At 40.9% G+C, this 26140-nt stretch overlaps 1 protein-coding gene across 2 annotated transcripts; it reads left to right on the top strand.

The window, feature by feature from the left end:
- The first annotated feature begins 15427 nt into the window (after positions 1-15427).
- LOC140223728 (uncharacterized) lies at positions 15428-20285 on the top strand. 2 transcript variants are annotated; one of them, XM_072302430.1, is made up of 5 exons: positions 15428-16190; positions 16482-16516; positions 16960-17112; positions 17903-18052; positions 18705-20285. In XM_072302430.1, exons 2-5 carry the CDS (start codon positions 16485-16487, stop codon positions 18739-18741), a joined length of 372 nt encoding a protein of 123 aa, XP_072158531.1. In that variant the 5' UTR covers positions 15428-16190; positions 16482-16484; the 3' UTR covers positions 18742-20285. The 2 variants fall into 2 exon arrangements, with proteins under 2 accessions (XP_072158531.1, XP_072158530.1); XM_072302429.1 differs by lacking the exons at positions 15428-16190; positions 16482-16516 and having other exon boundaries at positions 16530-17112.
- Positions 20286-26140: the final 5855 nt, after the last annotated feature.

Here is a 26140-nt window from a genome sequence, read left to right as displayed (position 1 = left end):
AGTGAGCAATCCACATCCCGAAAATCTACCGATTTGCCGTAAAAAATCGCAGAAACTTGATATACCAGGTCGATGTACCCACTCTTTGAATTAACTTCACACAACAGTATGATTAGTTCTTTTCTAGATTTTGAGAAAAGAATCACGTCGGGGTCACCACTTTGTTGAGCTCAGAAAAAAGGTCAACAATATTAGGTATAGATAAATAAACACATTTTTATTAATAATACCTTTTTAAGGATAAATTATGACTGGAAGAATCATACAAGCAGGACTTCTTTTTTCATATATATTAGGTTAAGATGAAGAGAAAAAATCAGTGAAAAATTCCGTTGGTTTTCCTTTCAAAAAATGAAATGTGGTCCGGTAACCCCAACGTTCAAAATCCAGACACGTGTTTTGCGACCTCCACCATGTACCCATGTAGAGTTACTTCAAAGAACTTATCTCTTTTCATCGCTATAAAGAATTCGACTCAATCCTTCACTAGGAAAAAATTGGCTTGATTCAAACAGAGTTATTCTCGAAGAAAAGGATTTAATAAGGGCCGTTTCTGGGCCCATCCTGATATCCTCAACTTTGCGATTATTTGCTCAATGAAGGTCTACATTTTACGAAATACATTATGATTTGATCATTATAATTTTCGGTCTCGTTTCAGGTCTACTATTATTCTTCTAACCATAGAACTAAGGGCCGATTTTAGCGAAAAAAACATATTTTGAAGAATTGCGGTCGAAAGTCGAAAAAAACCTCATTTGCACCAAAATCAGCTTTCAGACCATTTTTAGGTCGGTATTAGGTCGAAGAAAGCTCTGAAATTACCAAATCATGATACATTCGGAAAAAATGTAGACGTTTAACAAAGAAAAAGTCGTAGATTTGAAGAAATTCGGCAGGATATTTATCTAGATGTTTTTGCTTGAATCAAGTCATTTTTTTCTCAGTGTCTCCGTGTCCCGACGGCGCAGAGATACAACTATTCGTACTTGATGGACGTCCGTGCTGCATCTGAAAAATTGAAGGCGCGATGACGCGGAGCGTGCGTTCTCAATGCTCTGATATATGCTGCCACTGAGGTGCCGCTCAGATTCGGGAGAAAAGTTAAAAAAGAGGCCCGAACGCATCTCTCCTACCTTCGGCTGTGTTATCCACGTAGTGCTTGAAGCACCATTTCGAATAAGACAAACGCAAACAAACACAATATGGAAATAAAGCGAGGGAAAGGATGCGCGTTAACGACGGCGCAGAGATACAACTATTCGTACTTGATGGACGTCCGTGCTGCATCTGAAAAATTGAAGGCGCAATGACGCGGAGCGTGAGTTCTCAATGCTCTGATATATGCTGCCACTGAGGTGCCGCTCAGATTCGGGAGAAAAGTTAAAAAAAGAGGCCCGAATACGTCTTTCTTGTTCTTTTTTAGGATGGATTTTAAGACCCGCACGTCTTAAACTCGTGTAAACCGCAGCACTGACACGGTTCTTATGGAAATAATGGTGCTTGGATGCGTCTAGTGGCTTTCATTTTTTTTGTTTTCTTTAATTTCAGAAGTCTATCGGTCACTTCAACACGTTCAATTTCACAATTTTTACTCTGTACTATTAATAAACTTTGAACCTGAAAATAGCGTAAACTTGTGCTGCTTTACCAAAATTGTCTGAACCCTTCTCCACGAAGGGGATGCCCCATCAGGAAATATCACATTACGCCCCTTTAACCAGCCAAGGGTCTACGCTCCCAGTCTAACCCTGAGTCCAGACTCTTGAAAACACTGTCAAGAAAAAATACTCTTGATTCAATCGGATTTTTGCTTGAATCAAAACGAAATCCGCTCAAATTAAGAGGCTTGGTTCTTGATTTAAGCTAGATTCTGATTGAATCAAGAGTACTTTTTCTCGTCGATGTTTTTAAGAGTCTGGACTCTAGATCCAATGTGTTTTTTTTTCCAGTGCAGGGGATTGCACACTTTCCAGGCTTTATTAAGAAACACGCGTGATATGAAGGAAGAAATACTGAACCTTCTTGCGGAATTTTTGCACTTTTTCGAACTTCCGGAACGCCCTTAAAAAATCAGCGCTATTTCCGGACTTTCTGGAAATTCCGGAGTGGTAGATACCCGTAGTGTACAGGCTTCAGTCGATTCGACTTTTCCGGATACGTCCACGGAGAAAAAAACTTCGTGCGTGGGACCCGAAGTTTAGGTCATATGGATCTCTGAAGTTTTTGGATTGAGCATCTCCACACTTTAGGTCTAGCTGCTGAGGTTTGGATCACACATCTGAAACTTCAGTTCTTACATCTGAAGTACTTCGGATTTCACATCCGAAAAACTTCGGTTCTCACATCTGAAGTACTTCAGATGTAAGAACTGAAGTTCCAGATGTGTGATCCGAACCTCGACAGCTAGACCTAAAGAGTTCAGATGCTCAATCCGAAAACTTCAAAGATCCATATGACCTAAACTTCGGGTCCCACGCACGAAGTTTTTTTCTCCGTGTCTGATTTGTATTTATTTTTCATTTTTAATTAAACTGCAAAACCATTTAACTTAGTGGGTGGCAGACCTCCCGCCCCACTCCTCGCTCTCGAAGCTCACAAGTCGTTCTCGTCCAGATTCACAGGCGTTCGACAGAGCAGCTACTACGACGACGATGACGGTGTCTGGCGGTGCTAACGATGGCTCTAATTGTCCGACAGGGCATTGACAGTCGTCCGGGCTGCAAGAACACGGCGATACGATGTGTCTCATCGTTTTACGTCTCATCGCGGCCGCCCCGGGCCCCGCGCAAACAACTCGCACTACTCCCCGGAGCCGGCCCAGATGATCCCCATTAAAGCGTTTGACTAAGTAAACGCGTCTTCCATGCTCGCTTTATGACTTTATGGCCTCGCCGAAATGAACTCGACTCGGCGGTTGTCGTACAGTCGGTCGGGCTCCGACATGATGTGGAAACTTTGAAAGCTGATTTTTTGTCAATACGAGACTTGGTGGTTTAAAAACACGGTGTCTAGTTTTCTTGGCAAAGCTCATTCCCTGATTTTTCCCCGACTTTCCCTGATTTTCAGGAGCTCATTCTCTGATGAAAAACCGAAGTTTTCTCCCACTTTTCCAAGACTTTCTTGGGGAAAATAATATAATTTTCCAGAGATTCAGATATGAATATCGATTTTAGCAGTTGATAATGGTGCCGTAAGGTACCGAAACGTCCTGCCTGTGTATTTTTTATTTTATCCTTGTTTCGGCATTTTCCTGCGTTTTCGACTGTCGTTTCCGTTTCGGGCTGCTTTCACAAGTCTCTTTGTTTCCATTATCGATTTTAATTAATGTAACAGCTATTTCTCAGGCGCACGTCAGATTGGACCGCCAAATTTGAAAAATAAATGATCCCTCGGTAGTTGGAAAAAAGGTTCCCGGTTTCTGGAACAGCTTCCCTGATTGTCCCCTGATTTTCCCAGTAAATTTTCATTCCCTGATGAATCCCGGTCGTTCCCGGTTTTTAAAAAACTAGACACCATGTTTAAAAAAGTGGTTTCGTTAGTTTGCTTGTGATTTCCTTCAAAAATCACTCCGTATTTCGTCGTTTCCCACACGAAAGAGCGTAAGGACATTTCAATGTTGCCACATTTCCGCACGGTAACTGTCTTTTCACGAGGAGAATCTTGGGAATTTCTGACTGAAAATTACAATGCTTCTTCTTCTGATCTCGTGTGAGAATCAGAAAATTTTTCGAAAAACATCACGCAGGTATACACAATCTCAGCTTGAAGCGCCTTCGTTACCCCACGATGCTATACGCCTTGCCACGCGGTTAGTTTAGTTGTCTGCACGACCTTTGGACCTAAACCTAACTGAAGACGCTAATTTGACAGCATGCAATCGCGGGTGTACCGTAACCACATATTCGAGGAACAAATGCGTCTGTTTCGATTCACGATAGAATGGTTCCTTGAGCCTCCTTATCGATTAATTGTATGTCTTTCTGCTTAACGCTAATTACCGATAATCGCAATGCTGCCTATGAAATTTATAATGCGATAAAATAAACGGAAAAATTTAAAATTTCAGTAAAAAATTTCGTAATCGACTTTCCTCATTGGCTACTTCCACTGTGCGCCGGTCGCACTCAAAGTTCGCTGCCAGATTTTAAGTCCTCCGTGCTCTCTTAAATAGTTCACGAGTTTTTTTTTTTCGAGAAAGCGTAATGCGCGAGAAGAGACCATACATATGACGACGTAGGGGGCTCCTGAGGTTCCTGACATGTGCCAAAAATCACGTTACTGATGGCTGAAATGGGGGACATCGTAGGGGGATGGGAGCAGGAACCAGGAAAATTGTCTAACGTCTTATTATGGATGGCTCTCCAGAGATTCCTCGGCACATACAAACACTTTCTCTGAGGGTTACAGAAAGGGGGGAGGGGCTTAGCCACAATTTGACTGAAAAAAGGTCTAAATAAAATTTTTAGTATACTATGGATGCGTCTTTTAAAAATGTTGCGATACAGTGAAACGGACGATACGGACGACATGTCAAAAGTCTGGTTCCTTGACACACGAGAACGATTTCGCTCAGTGAAGCTGAATGCAGACGGTGACAGATGAGAATGTCTAATATAAAATGGCCAATTACCAAAAACGTCAACAATGAAATGATACTTGTGAAATGTATGTTGTTTGTCCAACACAAAATGTCCATAAACTGCAATGCCCAATGAAACGAAATTCAATTTCTTATTTGTCTTACTTAAATATTTTCTACAAATTGACCAAAAAAGTTAAAAAATACTAAATAATATGAAAACATTTTGTGACCTTTTCGGGTCATTTCGGGAATTCGGTAACGTCCAAATGGACTCACATTATGTAAAAAGGAAACACTGTTTTTGACTAATTTTAAAAACAACGTATAAGTCCGATGCAGTTAGTTGCTTTTATCGGTGAGCCAGGAATGTCAGTTCTTTGTCGCGAAATGTAGTCCATCTCTGGTTACGGGCACTGAACTAAAATTCCCCGATGCAGTTCTGCAGATTTTCCGCCGCGTGCGGGAACAGTGTATCGTTCGGAAGCATTGTGAAATTCCTGTCCCGACGCGAAGTTTTTACGATGTTTACAGCGAAAACTTTTAACGACGAGCATTGGCCTCATTCGAACTTGGACGATATCGGCAAACAGGAGTGAGAAAATGGCGAGCGAAATCCCTCTTTCGTGTCGTGGTTTTCGCCGGAAAATTCGGATTAATCCTCCCTGCACGGCAACACCGCGGCCCCACGTTGCCGTTAACGCAGATCGTTTCGATATTTTTGACGGACAACACTGTCGCTTTCGGAAATAACGTCGTGTGAACATCGACACGTTGCTAAATTTCGTTCCGGTAACGCAAGGATTATCTGTAAAAATTGTGGATATTTTTTTTCAATGGATCCCATTGAAAATTCTAATCGCGATGGAAAATTTGCAGGTGTCTATAATTTTTTGTTTTATATTTTTTTGAATTTTTTTTTATAAATTTTTTTCATGCATAAAATGAACCTGCTAAGAAAACTGAGCACGAGGATTCACTCAGTTTCTAATTTGAGCAATTATTGGAGGAAGTATGACAAAATAACCTAATCTGTTAAAACAAACGTGTTTAATGGGAAATGCCCGCAAGATGACGTCATAAGACGGCATTTCTCATTCTGAAATCTACTTTCATACAATTTCCCATTTCAGAAAAAAAAAAAAATGAAAACTACTGCGAACTCAGCTCATTAAGCACTCTCAGATGAAGCAATAACATTTTTCGTATGCAAATTCTCCATTCGATCTGGATTATCGAAAAGTTTCGAGGGAAAATATTCGTGACTTACTTCGAAAAAGTTTTATCCAGGGCGACTTGGCAAAGCCCGAATAATTAAACAGAACTCTTCCTTAGCATAATAGAACAGCAGTGGCGCGGCGGCGTGGCGTGCTTTGCGATATATCAAATTGATCCGTCATTTAAATCTATGGAAAAGGATCGAAAAATAGTGTGTTCGTAACGAACACTTGAATAATCGATTCTTTACCATGGCTTCAAATGGGGAAACATCGATACTCGATTATTCACACCTCGCTACTGCAAAACAATTTTCGCGTGAGATTCTTTGGTAGAGCCGGCAACAGCCAAATCGATTAATCTAAATAAATCTGCGGAAAAGTGACGCAACCGGGAGCGATTTCGGTGAATCGGTGCAACTGAGGAGAGCGGGAGGAGGGACGCTTTCGGTCGCTAAGTGGGCTGAAAGTTCGATTTATATTGGACAAATTTAACCGGAATCAGCCTTAATGCATTTCGTGTTGCCTATTTTATTCTTATGCTTTATTAAACGCCTTAAATTGTTTTTCAAGAATTTACAGCCTAGATCACAAAGAATATACTCACAAAATTTCCAGCTTCAGTGGTGCTCAGTTTTCTGTTTAAGAAATCTAACGCCGGAGAAAATTGAACTACATTGTGTATAAAGGAACTAAGATTTCTGGCTCATCTATAAAAGCACCTATATGCAAAGGAAATGTAATGGCACGTACGTTGATTCTAACCTCAACCAGAAATAATGGTTTCTTAGTGCAAAATGTAGTCCGCAATTTATTAGGCGACGTCTGGTGTAATTAAGTTCAATCCATAATCCATCCAAACACGGACTTCATTTTCCGATTAAGAATTACATTCCTTGGGTTAGAAAAAAATACTTTAATACTTGCTTTCCTGTACACATACGTATTTTTACAAATGAGACGGAAATCGTATTTCCTAATTGCAAAATGAAGTTCATGTGATGGGAAAAATTTTGTATCGTCTCATGTGAGAAATTTTGGTACTTCAATTAATTTTTCCTTTATGAGAGTCGGAATATTAAAAAATATGCATGGATGAAAAACACTCAATCCTTCGTAGGCCATACAAATTATTGTACTTACATTTTTTTAAAAGAGTTGAAATGTTATGAGATAATTATTTGACCACACACATGTTCACATTCGTGCTCATGTTCACATTCGTGCTCATGTTCACATTCGTGCTCATGTTCACATTCGTGCTCATGTTCAAATTTGTTCACATGTTCCAACGTAGCTAAACAGCTGGAAGGTGATATGGCAATGCTAAAATGATCAAAAAAGTAACGTTGCCGAACTCCCGAGATTACTCCCACTTTTTCTAGCGTCCCTTCATACTGAGAGTCAAGACAATGTGAACCCATTTCTGATTGGTTCCCGTATTTTAGGCCTTCGTAGCGCCACAAACGGGAATAAAGATTACATTATCACCGATTGCAAAGATTATAATCTGGAATGGACCAGGGAATTACGGGTTCGGCAAGGAACAAACGGAATGAGAGAAAGAACGGAGAAAGGAATTTGAGAATGGGCCGATCAAAGATTACGAAAAACTTTCAATTTGTGTAATCTTTATTCCCGTTTGTGACTCCATGAGGGGGTGTTGTCTTGACCCTCACTATAAAGAACTCTACAACTTTTTCGTGTAGACAGATTCTGGGAAGAAGCAAGATATGATGACACCACCAAAAAAGATCCCTCGCTGCAACAGGGCACCAGATATTCCCACATGAAGAGCATGAGCCCCACCGCGTCTGTTTGCGCCTCTGTCAGCTGTGCGAATACACTCCCAATTTCACCGTAATTTGTTAACGCCGGGCCAGCTATGTCACTGACAACGCCAGTACCTTTATTTACCAAGTCCACGGTTGGCTGTGTTTGCGTTTAACCGTGAATTTGCATATTTCCGCAATTCGAGTGACTACTGTTTTTTCCCCCTCGCCGGGGTGGCAAGTTTCCTTGGATTTCTAAATTCTTTTACTTTTCAGGGTATCCAAAAATTAAATTCCCAGGCTTTCGAATGCTCTTTATTGGCATGATTTTTTGTAAAAGAATTTTCACGAAAAATTCGACGGGCGAAGTCACTTGAAATTGCGAAAATTCGACGTATAGTGAGTAAGAAAAAGATGGAAGGTTTTGCAAGTGGCTTTTTTCAGGGTTTGGGGGAATTCTCGAACTTTATAGGGTGGCGATATCCCGAATTTCCTACTGAACAAGATTTGTAAATAATACAGGGAGCGAATCTGTCAAAACTATTGTAGCACGGAGGATAATATTTGGCCTACTTTGAATATTGAAGGCGCAATTGCGAAAGCGTTCCATTCGTCCTCCCGGGTGAAGTTTGCTCCTTATAAATTTTCAGTGTCAATACCAAAAAGAATTTTGGATTCAGCATTCATACTCTTAAAACATTTGACAAGAAAAAAAAAAAATCATGCTTCAATTTGCTTGAATCGAGAGCCAAGCCTCTTAATTAAAGCGGATTTCCTTTTGATTCAAGGAAAAATCCGAATAAATCAAGAGTATTTTTTCTTGTCAAATTTTTTTAAGAGTCTGTGTAGACTCAGGATCCAAGAGACACTGGAAAAAAGTATCTTGGATCCAGAGTCCATACTCTTAAAACATTTGACAAGGACAAATACTTTTTATTCAATCGGATTTTTGCTTGAATCGAGAGCCAAGCCTCTTAATTTAAGCGGATTTCCTTTTGATTCAAGTAAAAATCTGAATGAATCAAGATTATTTTTTCTTGTCAAATTTTTTTAAGAGCCTATAGACTCAGGATCCAAGAGACGCTGGAAAAAAAGTCTCTTGGATCCAAAGTCCATACTCTTAAAACATTTGACAAGGAAAAATACCTTTTATTCAATCGGACTTCGGCTTGAATCGAGAGCCAAGCCTCTTAATTTACGCGGATTTTCTTTTGATACAAGCAAAAATCCGATCGAATCAAGAGTATTTTTTCTTGTCAATGTTTTTAAGAGTCTGAACTCTAGATCCAAGAGACTTCTTTCCCCCCAGTGACTAAATGTGACTTAATTTCAACCGAATAGATACGATTATACATTTTGCAATGAGGAACCAATATCTCTGGCTCTCCCATAAAAACACATATCAGCATAAGGAAAGCAATGGCATGTATAGTATGGAGCAAAGGTCCCGGGACGGCTGAATATCTTTTGAACGGATAGAGCTGGAGAGTTGAAATTTGAAGTATGTCCCTTGAGTGAAAAAAAACTATTTTTTGGGGTCAAAATTTTGACCTTCCCTTTCGGGGGTCTCTAGCCCCCCGAACTTTTTTTTCAAATAGCAACCCCCATCTTGTGACGCATCCTTCGAAAGAGCATAAAATAAGGAACTCTCCAGCTCTATCCGTTCAAAAAATAGTAAGCCGTCCAAGGACTTTTGCCCCACCCTGTATGTATATTGTTTCTAAAATGGGGCAGAAGTAGAGGTCCCTTATTGCAAAATGTAATCCAAATCGACTTGGGAACAAGAGAAAGATCCCTAGGGAGAGAAGCGGCAACCCAGGGCTGTTTCCGCTCCCTTTTTCGGGAAACAGCAGATGAGCATCCCCGGTGGCGGCCGGCCGGACTTCGTCTCAACCTCTCAACAACCCTGCTCTACCCCACGGTCCCCGTGACTGGGTCATCTTGCCACCCCTGCGCGCTGCCCCCTCACAACCTGCGGGGTGAATAACAACGCAGACGAGCCCACCACCGTTACGGAGTTCCAGCCCCGGAGAACGACAAACAAATTAAACGAAAACAGTCCAGAGGGATTGTCTTGATCCTTACTCGTGCCTCACACTTCGGGAGCTGTTTGTCCACCTTTTCGCCACCGAAGATTCCGTCGTTTCCCTGAGTGCAGGGTGTCTAATAAAACAAGTGGTCAAAAATAAGTGCTTTTACAGTACTCTTTGAGTACATTCTCAAGAACTTCAGTACCTCCACCAACAGAAAAATTCCGTACTTCTTCAGTGCGTCCATTTGACGAAATTCGAAAAACTTCAAAAATTAGAAATTGCGACAAAAATGAAAAAAGAATTCCGAACCTTTTTGCGAAATTTCCGCACTTTTTCAGTGCATCCGGACCGCCCTTAAAAAATCAGTACTATTTCCGGACTTGTAGACACCCTGCTGAAGAGAAGACGTTATCGAGATGTCTACTACAATTTCTTGGGAGATTTTTCTGATTTTTCCGGCAATTTGAAATGAGAATTCCTGATTTTTTGAGCGAATAAATTAACACTCGTGCGGCAAAATCTACTAAAATATAATGTATTTGAATGGTTAATGCCGCCTGTTGAGGTTGCAAGGTGTCAAACTTCCTAAATTCAATTTATTTTCCTCCGATTCACCACATCCGAAAATAGTTGTAAAAAGACTGGGGAATCAGCGAATCAAGCATCATCGAAAGAACGAATGAAACTATTGGTAAAAATTCTCCACAGTTTTCAATTGCAATAACAGATATTTACTAGGAAAGTGTTCGGCGTTTGCAACTGATTTAACCGATTTTCCTCTGATTTCACAGAAAAATCAGAGGAATTCTGCACAGAAATTAACACAAACGTACCCTTTTGAAAAACGAAATGTTCGGGTCAATTTCACAGCCTCGAACTGTCAGTGGCGCTCCACGAGAGTGCTTCCTTTCCGCGTCTCTGTAGTGACTGGCCAGAGACAAGAGACCCTCCACTGGCCTCCTAGCGACAGGTGGAAGCTTTTTTTTTCGGGGTTTCAACAATTCCTTATGGACAATTATTAGCGAGCAACAGTCATCACCCTATTTTCCACTGTTGACTTACCTACATGGTCGATGATGAGCTTCGGATGACGTCATGAGCCAAACAACTTTCCCAAACGTCGGCCATTTTCGGCTTGTTTGCAAAACGAAACTGCCAACACGTTATTGAACATCAACCATGTGGGTAAGTCAACAGTAGAATGCTGAAGTCCCGAAAGTAAAAGCTTCCACCATGGCCAAGATACTAGTGGAGGGTCTCTTGTCTCTGTGACTGGCCTGCACAGAATTCGGACTGAGGTTATGTTTTTGTTTACACGATCGAAACCATCGACTATCGATGCGTCGCAGACAGCTACGATAGCGTAGAGTCCCTTTATACTGAGAGTCAAGACAACACCTCATAGTGTGGAGGCTTAAAATACGGGAACCAATCAGAAATGGATTCACACTGTCTTGACTCTAAGTATGAAGGGACTCTAGAGAGTGCTGCCTCTTCGCGCCTCTATAGTGACTGGCCTGCACGGAATTCGGATTGAGGTTATGTTTTTGTTTACACGATCGAAACCATCGACTATCGATGTGTCGCGAACCGCTACGATAGCGCAACCACCGAATCGATCCGTACCGCGGCAGTTTGATTTCGGGATCGAGCGATACGACAAATTGCTCACCGGGGGGGGGGGGGGGGGCGCTGGCAGGGCGCCAGATCCGAAAACCCGCTGCGATTAGGATGTGCAGCGATCCCCGCCCCGCGCATACCGGGCCCCTCCGGAGCGGGGCGCCGAAAGCTGACTCAATTAGAATTAGTTGACAAAATAGTTTACAAATTATCACTTAAACCCGGGGCTTTTCGCCGCGCCCTCCCCCGCCCCGCTCGGGGTATTTCAGCTGTTGCTCGCGCCTTCCCGCCGTCTTGACGAGGGTGCAGGGACGGCGTTCCGTTTTAGCTCCGCGCGTGACGCTCCGCGATCCCGTCTCGTTAACCCTCGGGAAATGTGACCCCATTGTGTGGCCGCGTTGACGGGTCCGCGCGTCCATGCCAAAGACATTGCCAATGGATACGACGACGGAGCATGAGTTACATGGAAACGCCGACAGTTGCTCCGTACAACTTACAAGCACTTCGCACAACTTACTGTCGTCGGGAATGCGAGGGCATATGTTTTGGAGACCCGCTTTCGTATCCCCCTGGGAGGAATCCGATCAGGCATCTTCAAACTAAGGGGTACGGTCCTTGGCCGCTACGCCAGGGTGTCTACTAAGACAGGCGGGCCAAAAATCAGTACTTTTTCAGTACATTCCCAAAAAATTGGGTACCTCCTCAATAGAAAAATGTCTGTACTTTTTCAGTGCCTCCATTTGACGAAATTCAAAAATTTCAAAATTTGAATTTCTCGCTCAGATTGAGACAAAAATGACCAAAACATGAAAAAAATTCCGGACCTACTACTCAAATGCACTATCACGACGTATTTGTATAGTTTCACGGCCGATCGTGCATTACTTTCGATCGAGAAAATTCATTTTGCACATACTAAACTTAACAGCAAATGCGGTTGGCGATAACCCTCAAAAGTTGGCAATGACCCCCTCCCGTTCTCAAAAACCAAAACAAAGCGCCGCCATTTTTGGGCCCTTCGCTTTCCACGGGTCCCAGTATCCATACTCTCCCTATAAAGGTACTCTAATAAGATGCGTCGATTACTGATCGAATGGCGCAGGAGAAACTAACGGGCAGAGCGGAGCCCTGGACGCTAGAATCACCAAGAAAATAGATGGCGCGTAGCAGGCAGGGCAGGGGCCAGGGCTCCCTGTTTTTAACAGCTGCAATTAAAAGGAGCGCGGCGCAGATGGTAATCTACGGGCCCGCGTTTTCACTACCGCGCTGGTCTGCCGTGATAGCGTGGAGAGCAGTAAGTGCATTCTGGGATGAACCCCGAAACACATTAAAGCATGTGCTAACCAGGGCTCGTATAGAAATGCACTTACTGCTTTCCTCGCTATCGCGGCATTGGTGCTGGTGCAGCCAGAGGCCGCGCGCGGCCCGTGCTTTATCTTGGGCTTCTCGCGCCTCCGCCACTTGATAACTCCCACCGTTGTCAAAATTTTCCAAATTCCAAATTTATCGAAGTCCCGGTTGAGCTCTTGCATGTGCTAAGAATTTGCGCACTAAGCAATGGTCACCTACGTTAAATTTCGCGAGAAACACGATGGTACCGCTGGTTTTCTCTAAAATCAACTCCAAAACTCAAAACAAATTCTCAAAATTTTCCAATAACAGATTTATCAAAGTCCCGGTGAGGCTCTTGCATGTGCTAAGAATTTGCGCACTATTCAATGATCACCTGTGTAAATATCGCGAGAAACACGATGGTACCACTGGTTTTCTTTAAAATCAACTCCAAAACTCAAAAACAAATTCTCAAAATTTTCCAATAACACATTTTTCAAAGTCCCGGTGGAGCTCTTGCATATGCTAAGAATTTGCGCACTAAGAATTGATCACTTATGAAAAATTTCGCGAGAAACACGATGGTACCACTGGTTTTCTCTAAAACCGACTCCGAAACTCAAAACAAATCCTCAAAGTTGAGGCCGTAAAGGAGGGAATATCCCACGCTACCCTAAGAGTCGACCTCTACATCAAGACAAACTCTACGCAAACTCGATGCGAATACATTGGCAGGGTTGCCGTGTTTTCGGTTTTGGAGTCCCCCAACAGAGTGTCAACCCTGTTAATGCATTTGCTCCCTATCTTAGCATGGAGAGTTTTTCTTGGTATAGAGGTGGACTCGCAGGGTAGCGTGGGATATCTCCTCCATCATGCCTCAACTTTGAGAACTTTTTTGAGGTTTGGAGTTGATTTCAGAGAAAACCAGCGGCACCCTCGAGTTTTTCGCGAAAATTGTATGATTTGTACGTAAATTTTGCAAAAAATGTACGAGAAAAGCAGTAAAAAAGGAGAAAAAGATGTTACCGACCCGTTCTAAATTTCAGAGTTCTGAAATTTTAAAGCGGTAAATTAAATAATCACAATATGATGTAATCTACGATTTTAAACGCATCGATCATAACAGTTTGTTTCTTTGTGTGTTTTCATCTCTCTGGCTCTTAAGTCTTTTAAAAAGTGACAGATTCAATTATTGGCCTGAGATACTCTGACTTCATATCAATAACTGGTGATACTCTCCCTACACACGTATACTATGTTGTTGGAGTGCTACAAATGACGAGTCCCGTGCATCTCTGAAGGAGCGAGAGAAGCGAAAGTGCCTTCAATTTTGAACATGCAACACGCACATCCGTGGAACACGAATAGTTGCATCAGGGCGCTACAGTAAACTCAGTCAAGACTTTGTAAAGCGAAAATGCCTTCAATTTTGAACATACAACACGCACATCCGTGGGACACGAATAGTTGCATCAAGGCGCTACAGTCAACTCAGTCAAGACTTTGTGAAGTGAAAGTGCCTTCAATTTTGAACATGCAACACGCACATCCGTGGAACACGAATAGTTGCATCAAGGCGCTACAGTCAACTCAGTCAGGACTTTGTACGGCGAAGGTGCCTTCAATTTTGAATATGCAACACGCACATCCGTGTAACACGAATAGTTGCATCAAGGCGCTACAGTCAACTCAGTCAAGACTTCGAAAAGCGAAAGCTCCTGCAATTCTTTGATGTCTGCGGTGAAACTACGAGAGGATGCATCTCTTTTGCTGTGCTTAACATATCGGCTCCCATTTAATTTTTTGAGGGAGAGAAAATCAATATCATTCCTTGAAGTTTTCGCAGACTTTTCTTCGAAAACAACAGCAGAAAAATCACGAAAGTTTTCAAGAATTGACGTTGAGTAGTTTTCCATTTTAGAAAAAAAGTATGACAGGATGCCTACAATGCAACATGACTTTCGGTGGTTACGCTTTTCTTCAAATGAGTAGATCAGTTGAGAAAATGCAATGTTTTAGTGTCGAGAAAAAGTTTCAAGTTTTCACGACTAAACTAGCGGACTGGAGCACAGTGGATCGAGACAATTAGAGAAGTTGGACATACAATTTCTGACTAAAAACTGCAAATTTTGATGTTTCTTTCGTCACATTTCAAATTTTTTGAGTGCTTAGAGAAGGAAATTTCACGAGAAAACCATTAGCACCATTTTTAGAACCTCAAAGTTTTGAATAAACGGAGTTACCTTTAAAGTTTCCAAATTTTGTCCGACCTCTCCTATTGGCTCGATCCACTAAGTGGAGGGTCGGGAAACATTCCCCGCCTTTTCAAGAACTTTCACTCTATTTTTACAGTTGACTCACACTTTACTAGAATAGGTTGACGTGGCGAATTACAGGATAATGACTTCTTTAATACGATTTATCACTCGCACGGCTAACGAAGAGTTCCACTTCTTTGCGGAGGAAGCATCCGGATTCACGCTGACCCAATGCTGGACCACCTGAGCATTAAATTTGGTCTCATTTTCACCTTCTGCTCTCTCGAACCCGCAACTCTACACGTCGTGATTACGCACTACTTTTACTACGTACTATGCATGCAATGACAAACGCAGTAAAAACCAAGCTCATCTTCATCTCAAAACCAGCTGAACCAGTCAGTTTGTATAGGACGTCGCTTTTCTGACGTAAGGGCGTATCTCAATTCACACGTGAGCCCTATGCTCCATAAGATGCTATGTTTTCTGGGTCTCATGTGGAAAAAGAGATACGCCTTTACGTCAGAGGAGCAACGAGGAGACAAGTCAGAGCTGCGCATCAGATTTTAGGTTTGCATGTTTGTCGAACAAGAGACTTTCAAGACTTGTCGCGAATAGCGGCTCTGGTGCTTGCACTAGAGCTGCTATTCCGGACGGTCCCAGCTGGGGAGTATCAATGCAGCATGTTACATTGTAGAGACCGCGCGTTGGTTGATGGGAATCGGCGCCATTTTCGGCTATGTTCCTTGTCATGACTTTATTTTATTGCATACTGTTTTATTGTTAGTCAATGCTATGTTGTGTATTGTATTTTTGGAATCATGGTGATACAGTCAACAATTCAAAACTTGTTTGTGCTTTTATCTCGTGATGGAAAAAATGTACTTTACGTTCAAAATTTGAAAATTTGAATTTTAAAGTTTTCGCGGTTAAGGAAGCTTTAACCACTGGGTTGGAGCTTCCTAGTCATTTACTCGATATCAGCTGATAGCAAACAAAGGTTACCAGGGAAACCGTAAACGTCTAACAACTATCGTGGCCATTGGGGCGATTATTGAAATGATATCGACTGTATGTCGCCGCTTACGACAGGACATAGCCCTATCTTAACTGTGTAATATATCGCAATTCGATATTGTTTTGATTTTTAAAAGGAGCAATTCATTCATACAGTTCCGATTAGTTTTGGCGAACGGGCCCTTAACCTACGGCACTCGGCTCATGGGAATTTTTTAACTTGTCCTGGACGGACTCGTCTGTAGCGCCTCGTTCTTCGTTGTGTGTGTGATTTCGTGAAGAAGTTTCTATGGCAATTTGCTTTTATTTGTGAGCTGTTTTTTCACGGGATTTTTGAATGTTCTGTACGAATAAATTCGGTGAGTACCTCATTTATCCCTCCTTCCAGTAAAATTATTTCAACTTTTCCTTCTCCCTCATTCTGGACCCACTCATGGGCTGATTATTTTCTCATTCTTGAAACTTTAGACTGGCAATTTCTATGCACAATCTATAGCTCATTAACCTATAGTTCAAGAGTTCCTCACTAGTGTCTTGCTCTTCTTTTTTATTTTTAAAGCCTCAATGTATTTATAGAATTTCAAAAATTTAGTTTTTGAGTTGACTTAAAAAATGTAGAAAATATAATGCTGTTTTAATTTTCATTTCAGGTAATGAGTCGACGCAGTCAAAGAATAATTCAGAGGTAAGAAATCTGCTTTTACTCAATATGTTAGTGTTAGTTGATATGCAAAATTGAGGAATGTTTTGGACATCTATACGTTTGATAAGACCATTTTAGGAGTTAATACTTTGAATACCTAATATTTAGTGGTGGCTTAATTTGTTAGTAACCAGAAGTTGTGTGGTCTTCTTGAACTGTAATTTGTTTTTCAATGTCCTGTGAAGTAACTGGATGATAATGTATCATTTTACTATCAGAAAATTTGTTTGCCAACTCTTAATGCGATGATAATAAGTAACAAGTTTGCAATGCTTTGCATTTATTATTTCAGTTCATGGCTATTGTTGTTTCACCTTATAACCAATTGTTTAATTTTCTTGTCATAATATGGCAACCAATAAAAAAATTTTAGCAGAAGCTTTATTAATCTACCTAAGAAACTCTCCATTTTTTGCTTGTTTCAGAGATACAGCTATAACCAAATGCAGAAACATTCCTGGTTTTGATGAATCCACCCCGATCCAAAACAATACTATATGCATTGAAACATCTGCACAATCGTATGACGCCGAGCCAAAGAAGGAAAAGAAAATAGAATCGAGTGAAACCTATGCACTGTAAGTAAAAATTTCAGTTAATTCTATTCTAGTTGCAACCTTGCGTTGTTATCAAGTTTATTGTGTGACTTTAGATGTTCCTCAGAAGGTGGTTTGATCATCTTAATTGCCCATTGGCGGCTTTCCAACTGGCAATACTGCAAATTAACAAAATTTCACCACTTAAAATGTTGTAGTTTGAGCATTAGTCTTGTGAAACAAAATTACACTTTCCAAAATCTCATTATGCATATTTGTTTTTTTACAGACGTGAGTATTATTAAGTTTACTATTATGTTTACTATGCGGCTGTAGGTGCCCCTTAAATTGTGGTTTAAGCATCTTAATTATCTATTGGCTGCTTTCCAACTGTTAATACTGCAAATTGACAAAGGAGGGGTATCGTTAAGGGCCTTTTTTGGGCCTACCCTGAAATTCCTCAACTCTGCGTTTTTTTGGTCATTGAAGGTCTATATTTTACGGAATGCATAATGGTTTGGTCATTTCCGATCTATTTTGGGGTCTACCACTGGCCTAAACATGGGTCTGAAGGCCAATTTTGGCGAAAAATGCGGGTTTTTCAGCATTCAACGCGCTATTGTAACCGATCCTTTCGGAGGACAAAAAATTCCTTCAAGTATGTTCATTAGGGATGTAAGAGTGTCACTTTGGCCAATTTTCGTCGATGTCAAACTTTGCGCTCATAGTTAAAAAAAAACTTTTTAGAATTTTGTTCAACCCAAGTGGCATACATGTAGTAGAATTCCAATTTATTTTTAAAACAACCGATCTTATATTTTCCTCTACACAGGGTGAACGTTGCAAATGATATATCGAACAATGATTCTGATATTACGCATCCAGTAAATGAAGCAGAAAATTCATTCATCGAAAATCTTGAAACACATCAGTCGAACTCAAAGCCTAAAAAGAAGATAAAATCAAAGTCACGTGACTTATCGTAAGTACAAACCTGCAACTTTGTTTTTTATAAAAATAGGAATAATTTTAAATTAACTGTAAAGCTTGGAATAAGTATGCAATTTTTCCCTGCCAGGAAATGTGATAGTTTCAAGAATATACAATTTTTTTTCTCTTTTTTTTTATTTCAACAATGGGCAACCTTGACTTTTTGCCGATGGATTCGTTGGAACTCGGTTTCGGGTTTATCTGAATAGGAGGAAAACGATAAGCTGATAAAAAATACATAAAAGAACAGAAAATACATTCGGAATGCTGTAACCTTTGAGACAGGTACACACCTACATTAAATTGTGCCATGTCGAGGAATTATTTCTACCGGTTTTTGAAAAGAGTTGATCCGTTTTCAGCATTTGCGAACTGAATTAGTTAGTAACCTGTTAATAATAAGAAATCAACTAATATTCTTTCATTTTATTGGTCTGGATTAGCACTGCTTTCAGAGAGCGCCAAAATTCAAACGAGCCAATCAGATTTAAATATTGCAAATCGCTACATCGAATGACATCATGATTCTTCATAAAAAAATGGCGCTTTTTGCAAAATCTAGGGATTTTTTAAGTATATTTGAGCAAATCTGGGGATTTAGGGATTTTTAGCGAAATCTAGGCATTTTTTTTCTTCCCCGCTAGGGATTTAATATCGGAAGACTGGCTTCCAGTATCGTAGCGTTGATCGTCGCTGATGTCGAAATGGAACCTAATGCCGGACTTACTGTAACACCTCCATTCCTCAATTCCGGTGAGGAATACGTCTCTACCCTTAACTCAATATAAATATACAAATTGATAAGTGAGTGCTTTAGTCTCCTGAAAACAGAATTGCGAAACTTAAAATTGGAGAAAAATGATGAGTAAATGAAAAAATGGAACCAATTGATGGGATATGTCGCATGCCATTCTGACACAAAATATGGCGTCTATCGAATCACCTTAACTAAATAAAATAACCAAATTTTCAACTCTCAAACTATCAACTATCAACTATCAAAATTCAAACTATCAAAATTTCCAACAATGACAAAAATGATTGTAATATACCTATAATGTAATGAAATATACACGCTCTAATCATTTAATTTGTATTACCTTTATGTTATGTACCTACATGTTATACTATTTTTATAATAAATTTTGCCAACATGCTTTTCAATTCAGTCTACAACATTTCATTCCGACGTGGCAATAATGATTTATAATGCCCCTAAACATTAAAATGAATTACAATAGTAATGCCGCATTATAATGTCGTATTATACATCGCAACGATTCATGTCCTACTGATTATTGATTATTGTAAGATGAATTCTGTTTTCTCTGATTGTATGTTTCATACGTGCGAAGCAAGTACGGGTCACTAGAAACGTGGTTCGTACGGGTGGCTGATGAAATTGATCTTCGAATACCTTTTGATGAGCTAGGGAAATGGAACCATCTGCATCTCATGGACAATAAATAGTTGCCGTAATTAAGGTCATCCCGTGATTAAGGTGCCGTGATTTAAGTCATAAATTCTTCATCTAATTCTTGATTCATCTCCAAAATGTCTGCTAAAGCTTTCATGCGCTTCTCCTTGTATGCATGAATGAGCAAATTGGGTATCGAACAAGCAGACACTTTTTGAAAATTTAGATGATTCTGGACAATATCGTACAGAAGTCCACGAGCTGCAGATAGAACCATTACCTCTAGCTCATCAAAAGTTATTCGAAGATCATTCAACAACCTCTTTGACAAGTTGCAAAAACTTTTCGTTAACAATAGTGTCACACGGTACTAGGAATATTTACTATTTAACGAACCTTATATTTCCCTGACTCAGTCCTAAATTATAGAAGTATGCGTTACTTTTCCAGCAATCCAAAAAAACAATTATACAAAAAACCAATACCTACACTTTCAGATATAAAAATGCAAATTTTTTGCAGCCTCGCTAAACGACTTATCAACCAGAGATTTTTTAGGAAGCGGACCTCCAAAGAGCTTTCAAAATTAAAAGTATACAACAAGTGATAATGCCATGTATTCGCCATATCAAAGCCCAATACACATTTATACACCGGCTACGTAAATCTGCTAAGTTACAAAACATGAATCGACAGTTGTCGGATTGTACATCAATGACAAAATGTGTCTAGGCCCTCATTCTTGACTACAACTACTGCCCCCAGAGCCGCTCTCCGACGCCAATGCGTTGGAGCTTCCTGCTTGTTTTTAATTAAATTGGTCCGACACTGGAAAAAAAAACACATTGGATCTAGAGTTCAGACTCTTGAAAACATTGACAAGAAAAAATACTCTTGATTCAATCGGATTTTTGCTGAAATCAAGAACCAAGCCTCTTAATTTGAGCGGATTTCCTTTTGATTTAAGAAAAAATCTGATTGAATCAAGAGTATCTTTTCTTGTCAATGTTTTCAAGAATCTAGACTCTAAATCCAATGTGTTTTTTTTTCAAGTGAATGGTTTGATGGTCGAGTTTACAGGATTTGAGATCATCACAGGAGCCAATTCATGTTATACGCTTTAACTAAAGAAAGACTTACAGAGACCGACTTTTAGAAAACGAAAGGAGAGCACTGCAAATTACCTGAAACATAAAAAAAATGTAGGACTTAAGATTTTGATTTACGACCAAATGAAAATAATGTCACGAAAAATGAGTCTAACTGCGAAGGGAAATCTTTCATATCCTCTTTCAGCTGACTTTGCAAAAATAAAAAGATTTTTTCGGGAAATCCACTCACACGATTGAACCTGTTCCGCGGCACCCGCTTCCAATTTCGATGATTTTAATGAAAATCTCTGCTTCCCGTACTTCCGCATGAAAAATACGTGCGATTTCCGTAATTTCGTGCCGACCTTTCGAAAGCCTCCCTTCATCAGTTTATCTGTACTTTTGACACTCTGTTGCAGCACTTTCTGAGGGTGTACACCCTGCTCAATTCCGGAGGTTTGTCAACGCGCAAAATGGAACTGCAACGCGGCTGTACACAAAGCGGACTCGGGTTGACGGTATTTCAGTGGTAAATAATTTATCATCGTCGCCGACAAGCTACTTGGCGATGCAGGATGGATTTCGTCGATGCACCGGGCACCAAAGCTGCCGTGCTAGGGAAGAACGTCGTATGAGCCTTCAGACGTTGCCAAATTCCCTCCGATAAAAACCGAATTTACTAGGAAAATTGTAAATATTTTCCCGCGAAATTTTCAGACAATTTGGTACGCAATTTAATCTAAAATATCTGAAAAGCTTAAGAAAAATGTGCGTAAATTGCGTCAAAAATACACGTCATATCGAGGGAAATTTGGCAACTGTGGAATGTTCATACGGCGTTCTTCCTTAGGACGGCAGAGGGAGAGGGCGGATGTCCGTCCGTGTGTACTACAACACAGCGGAATAGCGACTCCCTAGATCCCGCCCGTTTTACAACTGGAGCAAGGATGAAGCGACGCAGAATGCTGCCGTTCTAAGGAAAAACGCCGTATGAACATCCCAGAGTTGCCAACTTTCTCCGAATAAAACTTGTATTTTGGAGGAAAGTATTACTTATTTTTCCTTGAAATTTTCAGATATTTTAGATTGAATTGCAAGCAAAATTGTCTACAAATTTTGAAGAAAAATGTTGACAATTTTTAGGAGGTGAATTGGTGATTTATTGAAGGAGATATGGCAACGTCTGAAGGCTCATACGGTGTTCTTTCTTAGGACGGCAGAATGGGATTCACATGAGAATTCCGCGCTCAGATCGCAACCTCACATACGAGAAAGTACAAGTGCCGAGTTGGCTGGGCCCATCCTCGGGTGAAGTACAGTGGCGTGGCGTGGCGTGCTTTGCGATATATCGATTCATTGGCCATTTAAACCTATGGAAAAGGATCGATAAACAGGGTGTTCGCAGCGAACACCCTAATAATCGATTCTTTACCATAGGTTTAAATCGCACAACAATCGATGTATCGCAATTCATGCCACGCCACTGGTGGAGTGGACTACATTTTACGATGAGGGATCATTATTTCCGGCTCATTTTAAAGGAACATGCGTGGCATTCGTTTCCCAATGCAGATAGGCGCTTTTAAGGATAAGTCTAAAATATTAATATGACCAGGAAAATATCGTCCTAGTGGGAAAATCGTGGATTCATTACAACGCAGAAGAGCGTTTCCGCATGTTGAGTAAAAATTCAGTAGTAGAGACAAAAGTTTTCAAGTGACGATGATTTTTTTTATTTTTTTATTTTAACTTAACTGCTACAGATCATGGTCAGGGTGTGAAAAAACTCAGCTGGAAAAAATTCCTACATTTATTCTTGCTCGTCACTTTTCGGCCTGAGTATCACGAGTGCCATGCGACGTTTCAAAAATTTCCGCCGCCATTTTATTTTTTAACGCAGATATTGTTGGTTGAATCAGTTTGAAAATTTCACTAAATTTTATCGGCAGCGAGAGGCAAATTCAGTGAAGTTTTCGGACAGCTTCGTTGATTAACTTCTCTGTAAAAAAATAAAATAGCGGCGGAAAATTTTAAAGTTCGCGTGGCGCTTGTGATGCTATGGCCGGGAGGTGAAGACTTACATTTCTATTCACTTTTCCGAGTGCACTTCAGGGAATTGAGCCCCGAACCAGAGTAAGACTCAGTTCAACAGCGTAGACAGCGCTAATGTTTTCCTCAGATTTCAAGTTTCAAGAGTTTCACAATTTCCAGTCTTTTTCATGAAACTTCCCGACAATGCCCGGTCTCCTAGACCTGTAGAAACCCTACCCATGTGCATTTTTGAAAATCCATCGATGCACATTTCAGAATGCAACCAGCGGCGAGGCTTGAAGGGTCGATTATCAATATATCCCCATTTAAAGTTGTGGTAAAGAATCAATCATTGAGGTTTTCGTTGCGAACACCCTGTTTATCGATCCTTTTTCATAGGTTTAAATGGCAGATCGATCGATAAATCGCAAAGCACGCCACGCCACTGTAAGCAACACCCAACTAAAAATCACGGCATTCTCTCACGAGGGGAACAGTTTAAGCTTAGAGCAATAGCCTCGTTAGAAATTGGATAAAAATAAAAGAAAATGACAACGTGGCGCTGCCGTCCATCCGCCACCGCTCCGCCGACACGGGCAATTAATTCAAATACGTAACTCATTAGCTTTCAAATGGTATTCCACATCTCACCCACCGGCCACGTTGCCAGATCAACGGGAAATTTGAACGATTCATAGGCGTGAACATGTACTACCGTGCTGATGAAAAAATCCGTGAGGGAATTCGAATACTCCTGAATTTCCCCGGATAAAATATTTCGGAGAAAATATGAAGATACATAGCTTTGAGATTTGCAGATACATGCAATTAAAGTGCGAATAAAATCCTCAATAAAAATCAAAAGGAAAATAATCGTGCGTTTGTAGAAAATTTATATTTTCTCAAAAGAAATTTGGCAACATCCGACTGATCATACGACGTTTTGCCTTAGCGAAAACTCCATTCTGTCCGGCTGAGGAAGAAACGTCGTAGGAGCATTCAGACGGATGAGAGAACGTCTAACTAGGCTACCTTCCGCGGCGAATCAATAACACGCGTCTGATTCTTTGAAAAAGCGCAGAAAAGCTTTCAAATAACCTTGAAAAAAGCTCAGTAATTTTAACCGCCGACTTTTTAGCTAGGAGCTCCGAAACTAAGCGACCGCCCTTAATGAAGAGCGTAAAAAAAAAAAGGTTTTCGATCCTCAGTCGTCGCCCATAATACAAACAAACAAACGATATAATAGTCATAAATAAAGATTATCGAGGTGGGAACTGTGGTAGGGGGCCTTTCAGCCTTCACCCCTTTGACTGGGGTTGGTGGGTCAAGAGCCAAAAGGTTAGGGCCTCGAGACCGCGCTTCAATAACAACACCCGCATAATTATATCGTCGCTCTCGCATGTTGTAAGGGTGAATCTTGAGTTTTACTTGAGCTCCGATAAGCATGAGAATATACGGACGTCGAGGCTCATCTTAAAATGCATTCACGTCTTCACGTGCGTTCGAGGGGTGCGAAATCGGCGCGGGACTAATCCGTGAAGGCGCGAGAGGGTCGCGCACACGGCCACGGCACGCACCTTTTTAGGTGGCGCCTGCGGCCTGCGCCCTCTTGAAAATAATCCGGGTTCTTTGATTCGTGGCGGCACTCGCAGCATGAGATTTTCGGTTCCAAGTCGTTTCATGATGGGGTGCAAACGAGGAGTGAGCTTCTGACATCAATGAGAAACATTCGCTCCTTACATTTATTTGGTCATAACCTTATTCGTACCTATACACTAATACAAATAGTTAATATATTTTAAGACATTCAGCGTCACGGGCTATTAACGTCTTTACAGAGAATTTCGAAAATTGGAGTATATACGAAAATTTAGATTTTTAAGTTAAAAGAAGTGAAGAGTATCAGAATTTTGGTAGTAACATTGGGTTCATTGCAAGTAAGTATGGGTTAGTATTTCTGTTGATTGTAGGGGAGTGGATCTGTGATTGGAGATATCTGAGGGCAGAGCAGTCCAATACAAATATTTGTGTTCTTCTGGTTTTCTAGGAAGTGAAACACAAACCAACAAAAAATTTGTGTTTATTTTGGTATGATTTGCGGTGAATTTAGCACGAGAAAGAATAGAGACTGGGAAGACACATTCCTCCGATTGCGACGTTGGCATTCACCGCTCAAGCCTCATTTTTAAGTTTTCTTCAAGAAAACTAGCAGGCATTTTCTTTTGAAATTGTCGACCTAAGGCTAGGGTTATTTTGTGTTTTATTTCCCGCATTAACCAAAATTTTTCGCCCAATTAACCAAAAAATGTCTCTCAGTGTACAGAAATAGTGCGGACAAGTCAAAATATGGAGCTACTAGAGCCCAAAAGGGCCGCCAACCTTCTAACACAAAAAATGCCACTACCGATCTTCAGATTCTAATATCAAACCAAGATGGATAAGAATGTTCATAAATGAGCATTCTTCAAAAAAAATGAGTGAATTTATACAAAGGCTCATTGTCAGTCAAATACGTGCTTCATAAACGAAGGGTTGTAACAATTGTAATAATACGTCACTTTGGATGTTTTGAATTCATACGTAGACTGCCGTTTCGGGCCTTAAAAGCTCCATGACCTAACCTTAAAATTACCGACATGTCCGGAACTCTCCCTACGTATGTAGGCACTCAAATATTCTAAACGATTCTGAAATGATGGGCTACTGTTAGTTGACGGCGGCGGCGATGCGGCCGACTCGACGTGGCCCCCATCGCGTGCGCTTGTGCATGAACTTGAGCCTATGTTGCCGGGCAGTGCCGAAAATTGCATACTTCATAGCTCATTAAAGTACGAATAATGAAAACGCACGTTTGGCAACGTCGGGAGTCGATGTACAGTGCAGCGGTGCAGCCGTGCGTGAAAGTGCGCTATGCTGTCGCTGCGCGCGGCAAAAGCAACGTAAATGCAATGAAAACCGAATGTAGATAAGCGATTATTCCTGAAAAGGGTGTGATGGTGTGCTTGGTGGTTACCTCGAATTAGCCGAAATTCAAACGGTGGACACATCGCTCATTAACGCCCGCAACCATATTTCAGCGCCCTGATGCTGCAGGTTAGGTTGCATGCGCACTGTGATGGTCTTCTCGAATTCGGCCCGTGGACAGCTTTGAAACAGTTAAAAAGATGGCTCTTGGAAAACGGGTGTCTATATTTCGGGGTTAACCGTTTTACATGATTCTTTCACCTGGAGCGCGAGATACCAATGCGGCCAGTTCGAACGAAATTGCTTGATAATGAATGAAGTACATCGTGGTAAGAAAAGGAAAAAAGGATAACAGGGTATGATGATAATAACATTGCAACCATCGGGCTTCAAAATTCACCGGGGCCCGCTAAGAAGAGGATTGCAGGTCCCTGGGCCTGCTGAAAGGGGAAAAAGGCTTCGACAGATACCTTGAAAGTTTAAGAGAGATTTATTAAAAGTTGCTGTGGGCCCTCAAATTGTCGTCAAATTGGCTAAAGTTTGAAGAGCAACCACTCTTTAGTCCTTCGGGGTCCTG

Source organism: Bemisia tabaci, chromosome 7, assembly GCF_918797505.1.
Source record: "Bemisia tabaci chromosome 7, PGI_BMITA_v3".
NCBI classification, from domain to species: Eukaryota; Metazoa; Arthropoda; class Insecta; order Hemiptera; family Aleyrodidae; genus Bemisia; species Bemisia tabaci.
This window is presented reverse-complemented; position numbering and strand designations above follow the sequence as displayed.

What these genes read in the sequence shown, in the direction of transcription:
- LOC140223728 (XM_072302429.1), top strand. Translation starts at nt 16,883, where the DNA reads ATGGCAACCAATAAAAAAATTTTAGCAGAAGCTTTATTAATCTACCTA. An exon ending in TCGAGTGAAACCTATGCACT is followed by an intron (nt 17,113 to 17,902) that starts GTAAGTAAAAAT and finishes TCCTCTACACAG; the next exon opens with GGTGAACGTTGCAAATGATA. An exon ending in TCAAAGTCACGTGACTTATC is followed by an intron (nt 18,053 to 18,704) that starts GTAAGTACAAAC and finishes CTTCCCCGCTAG; the next exon opens with GGATTTAATATCGGAAGACT.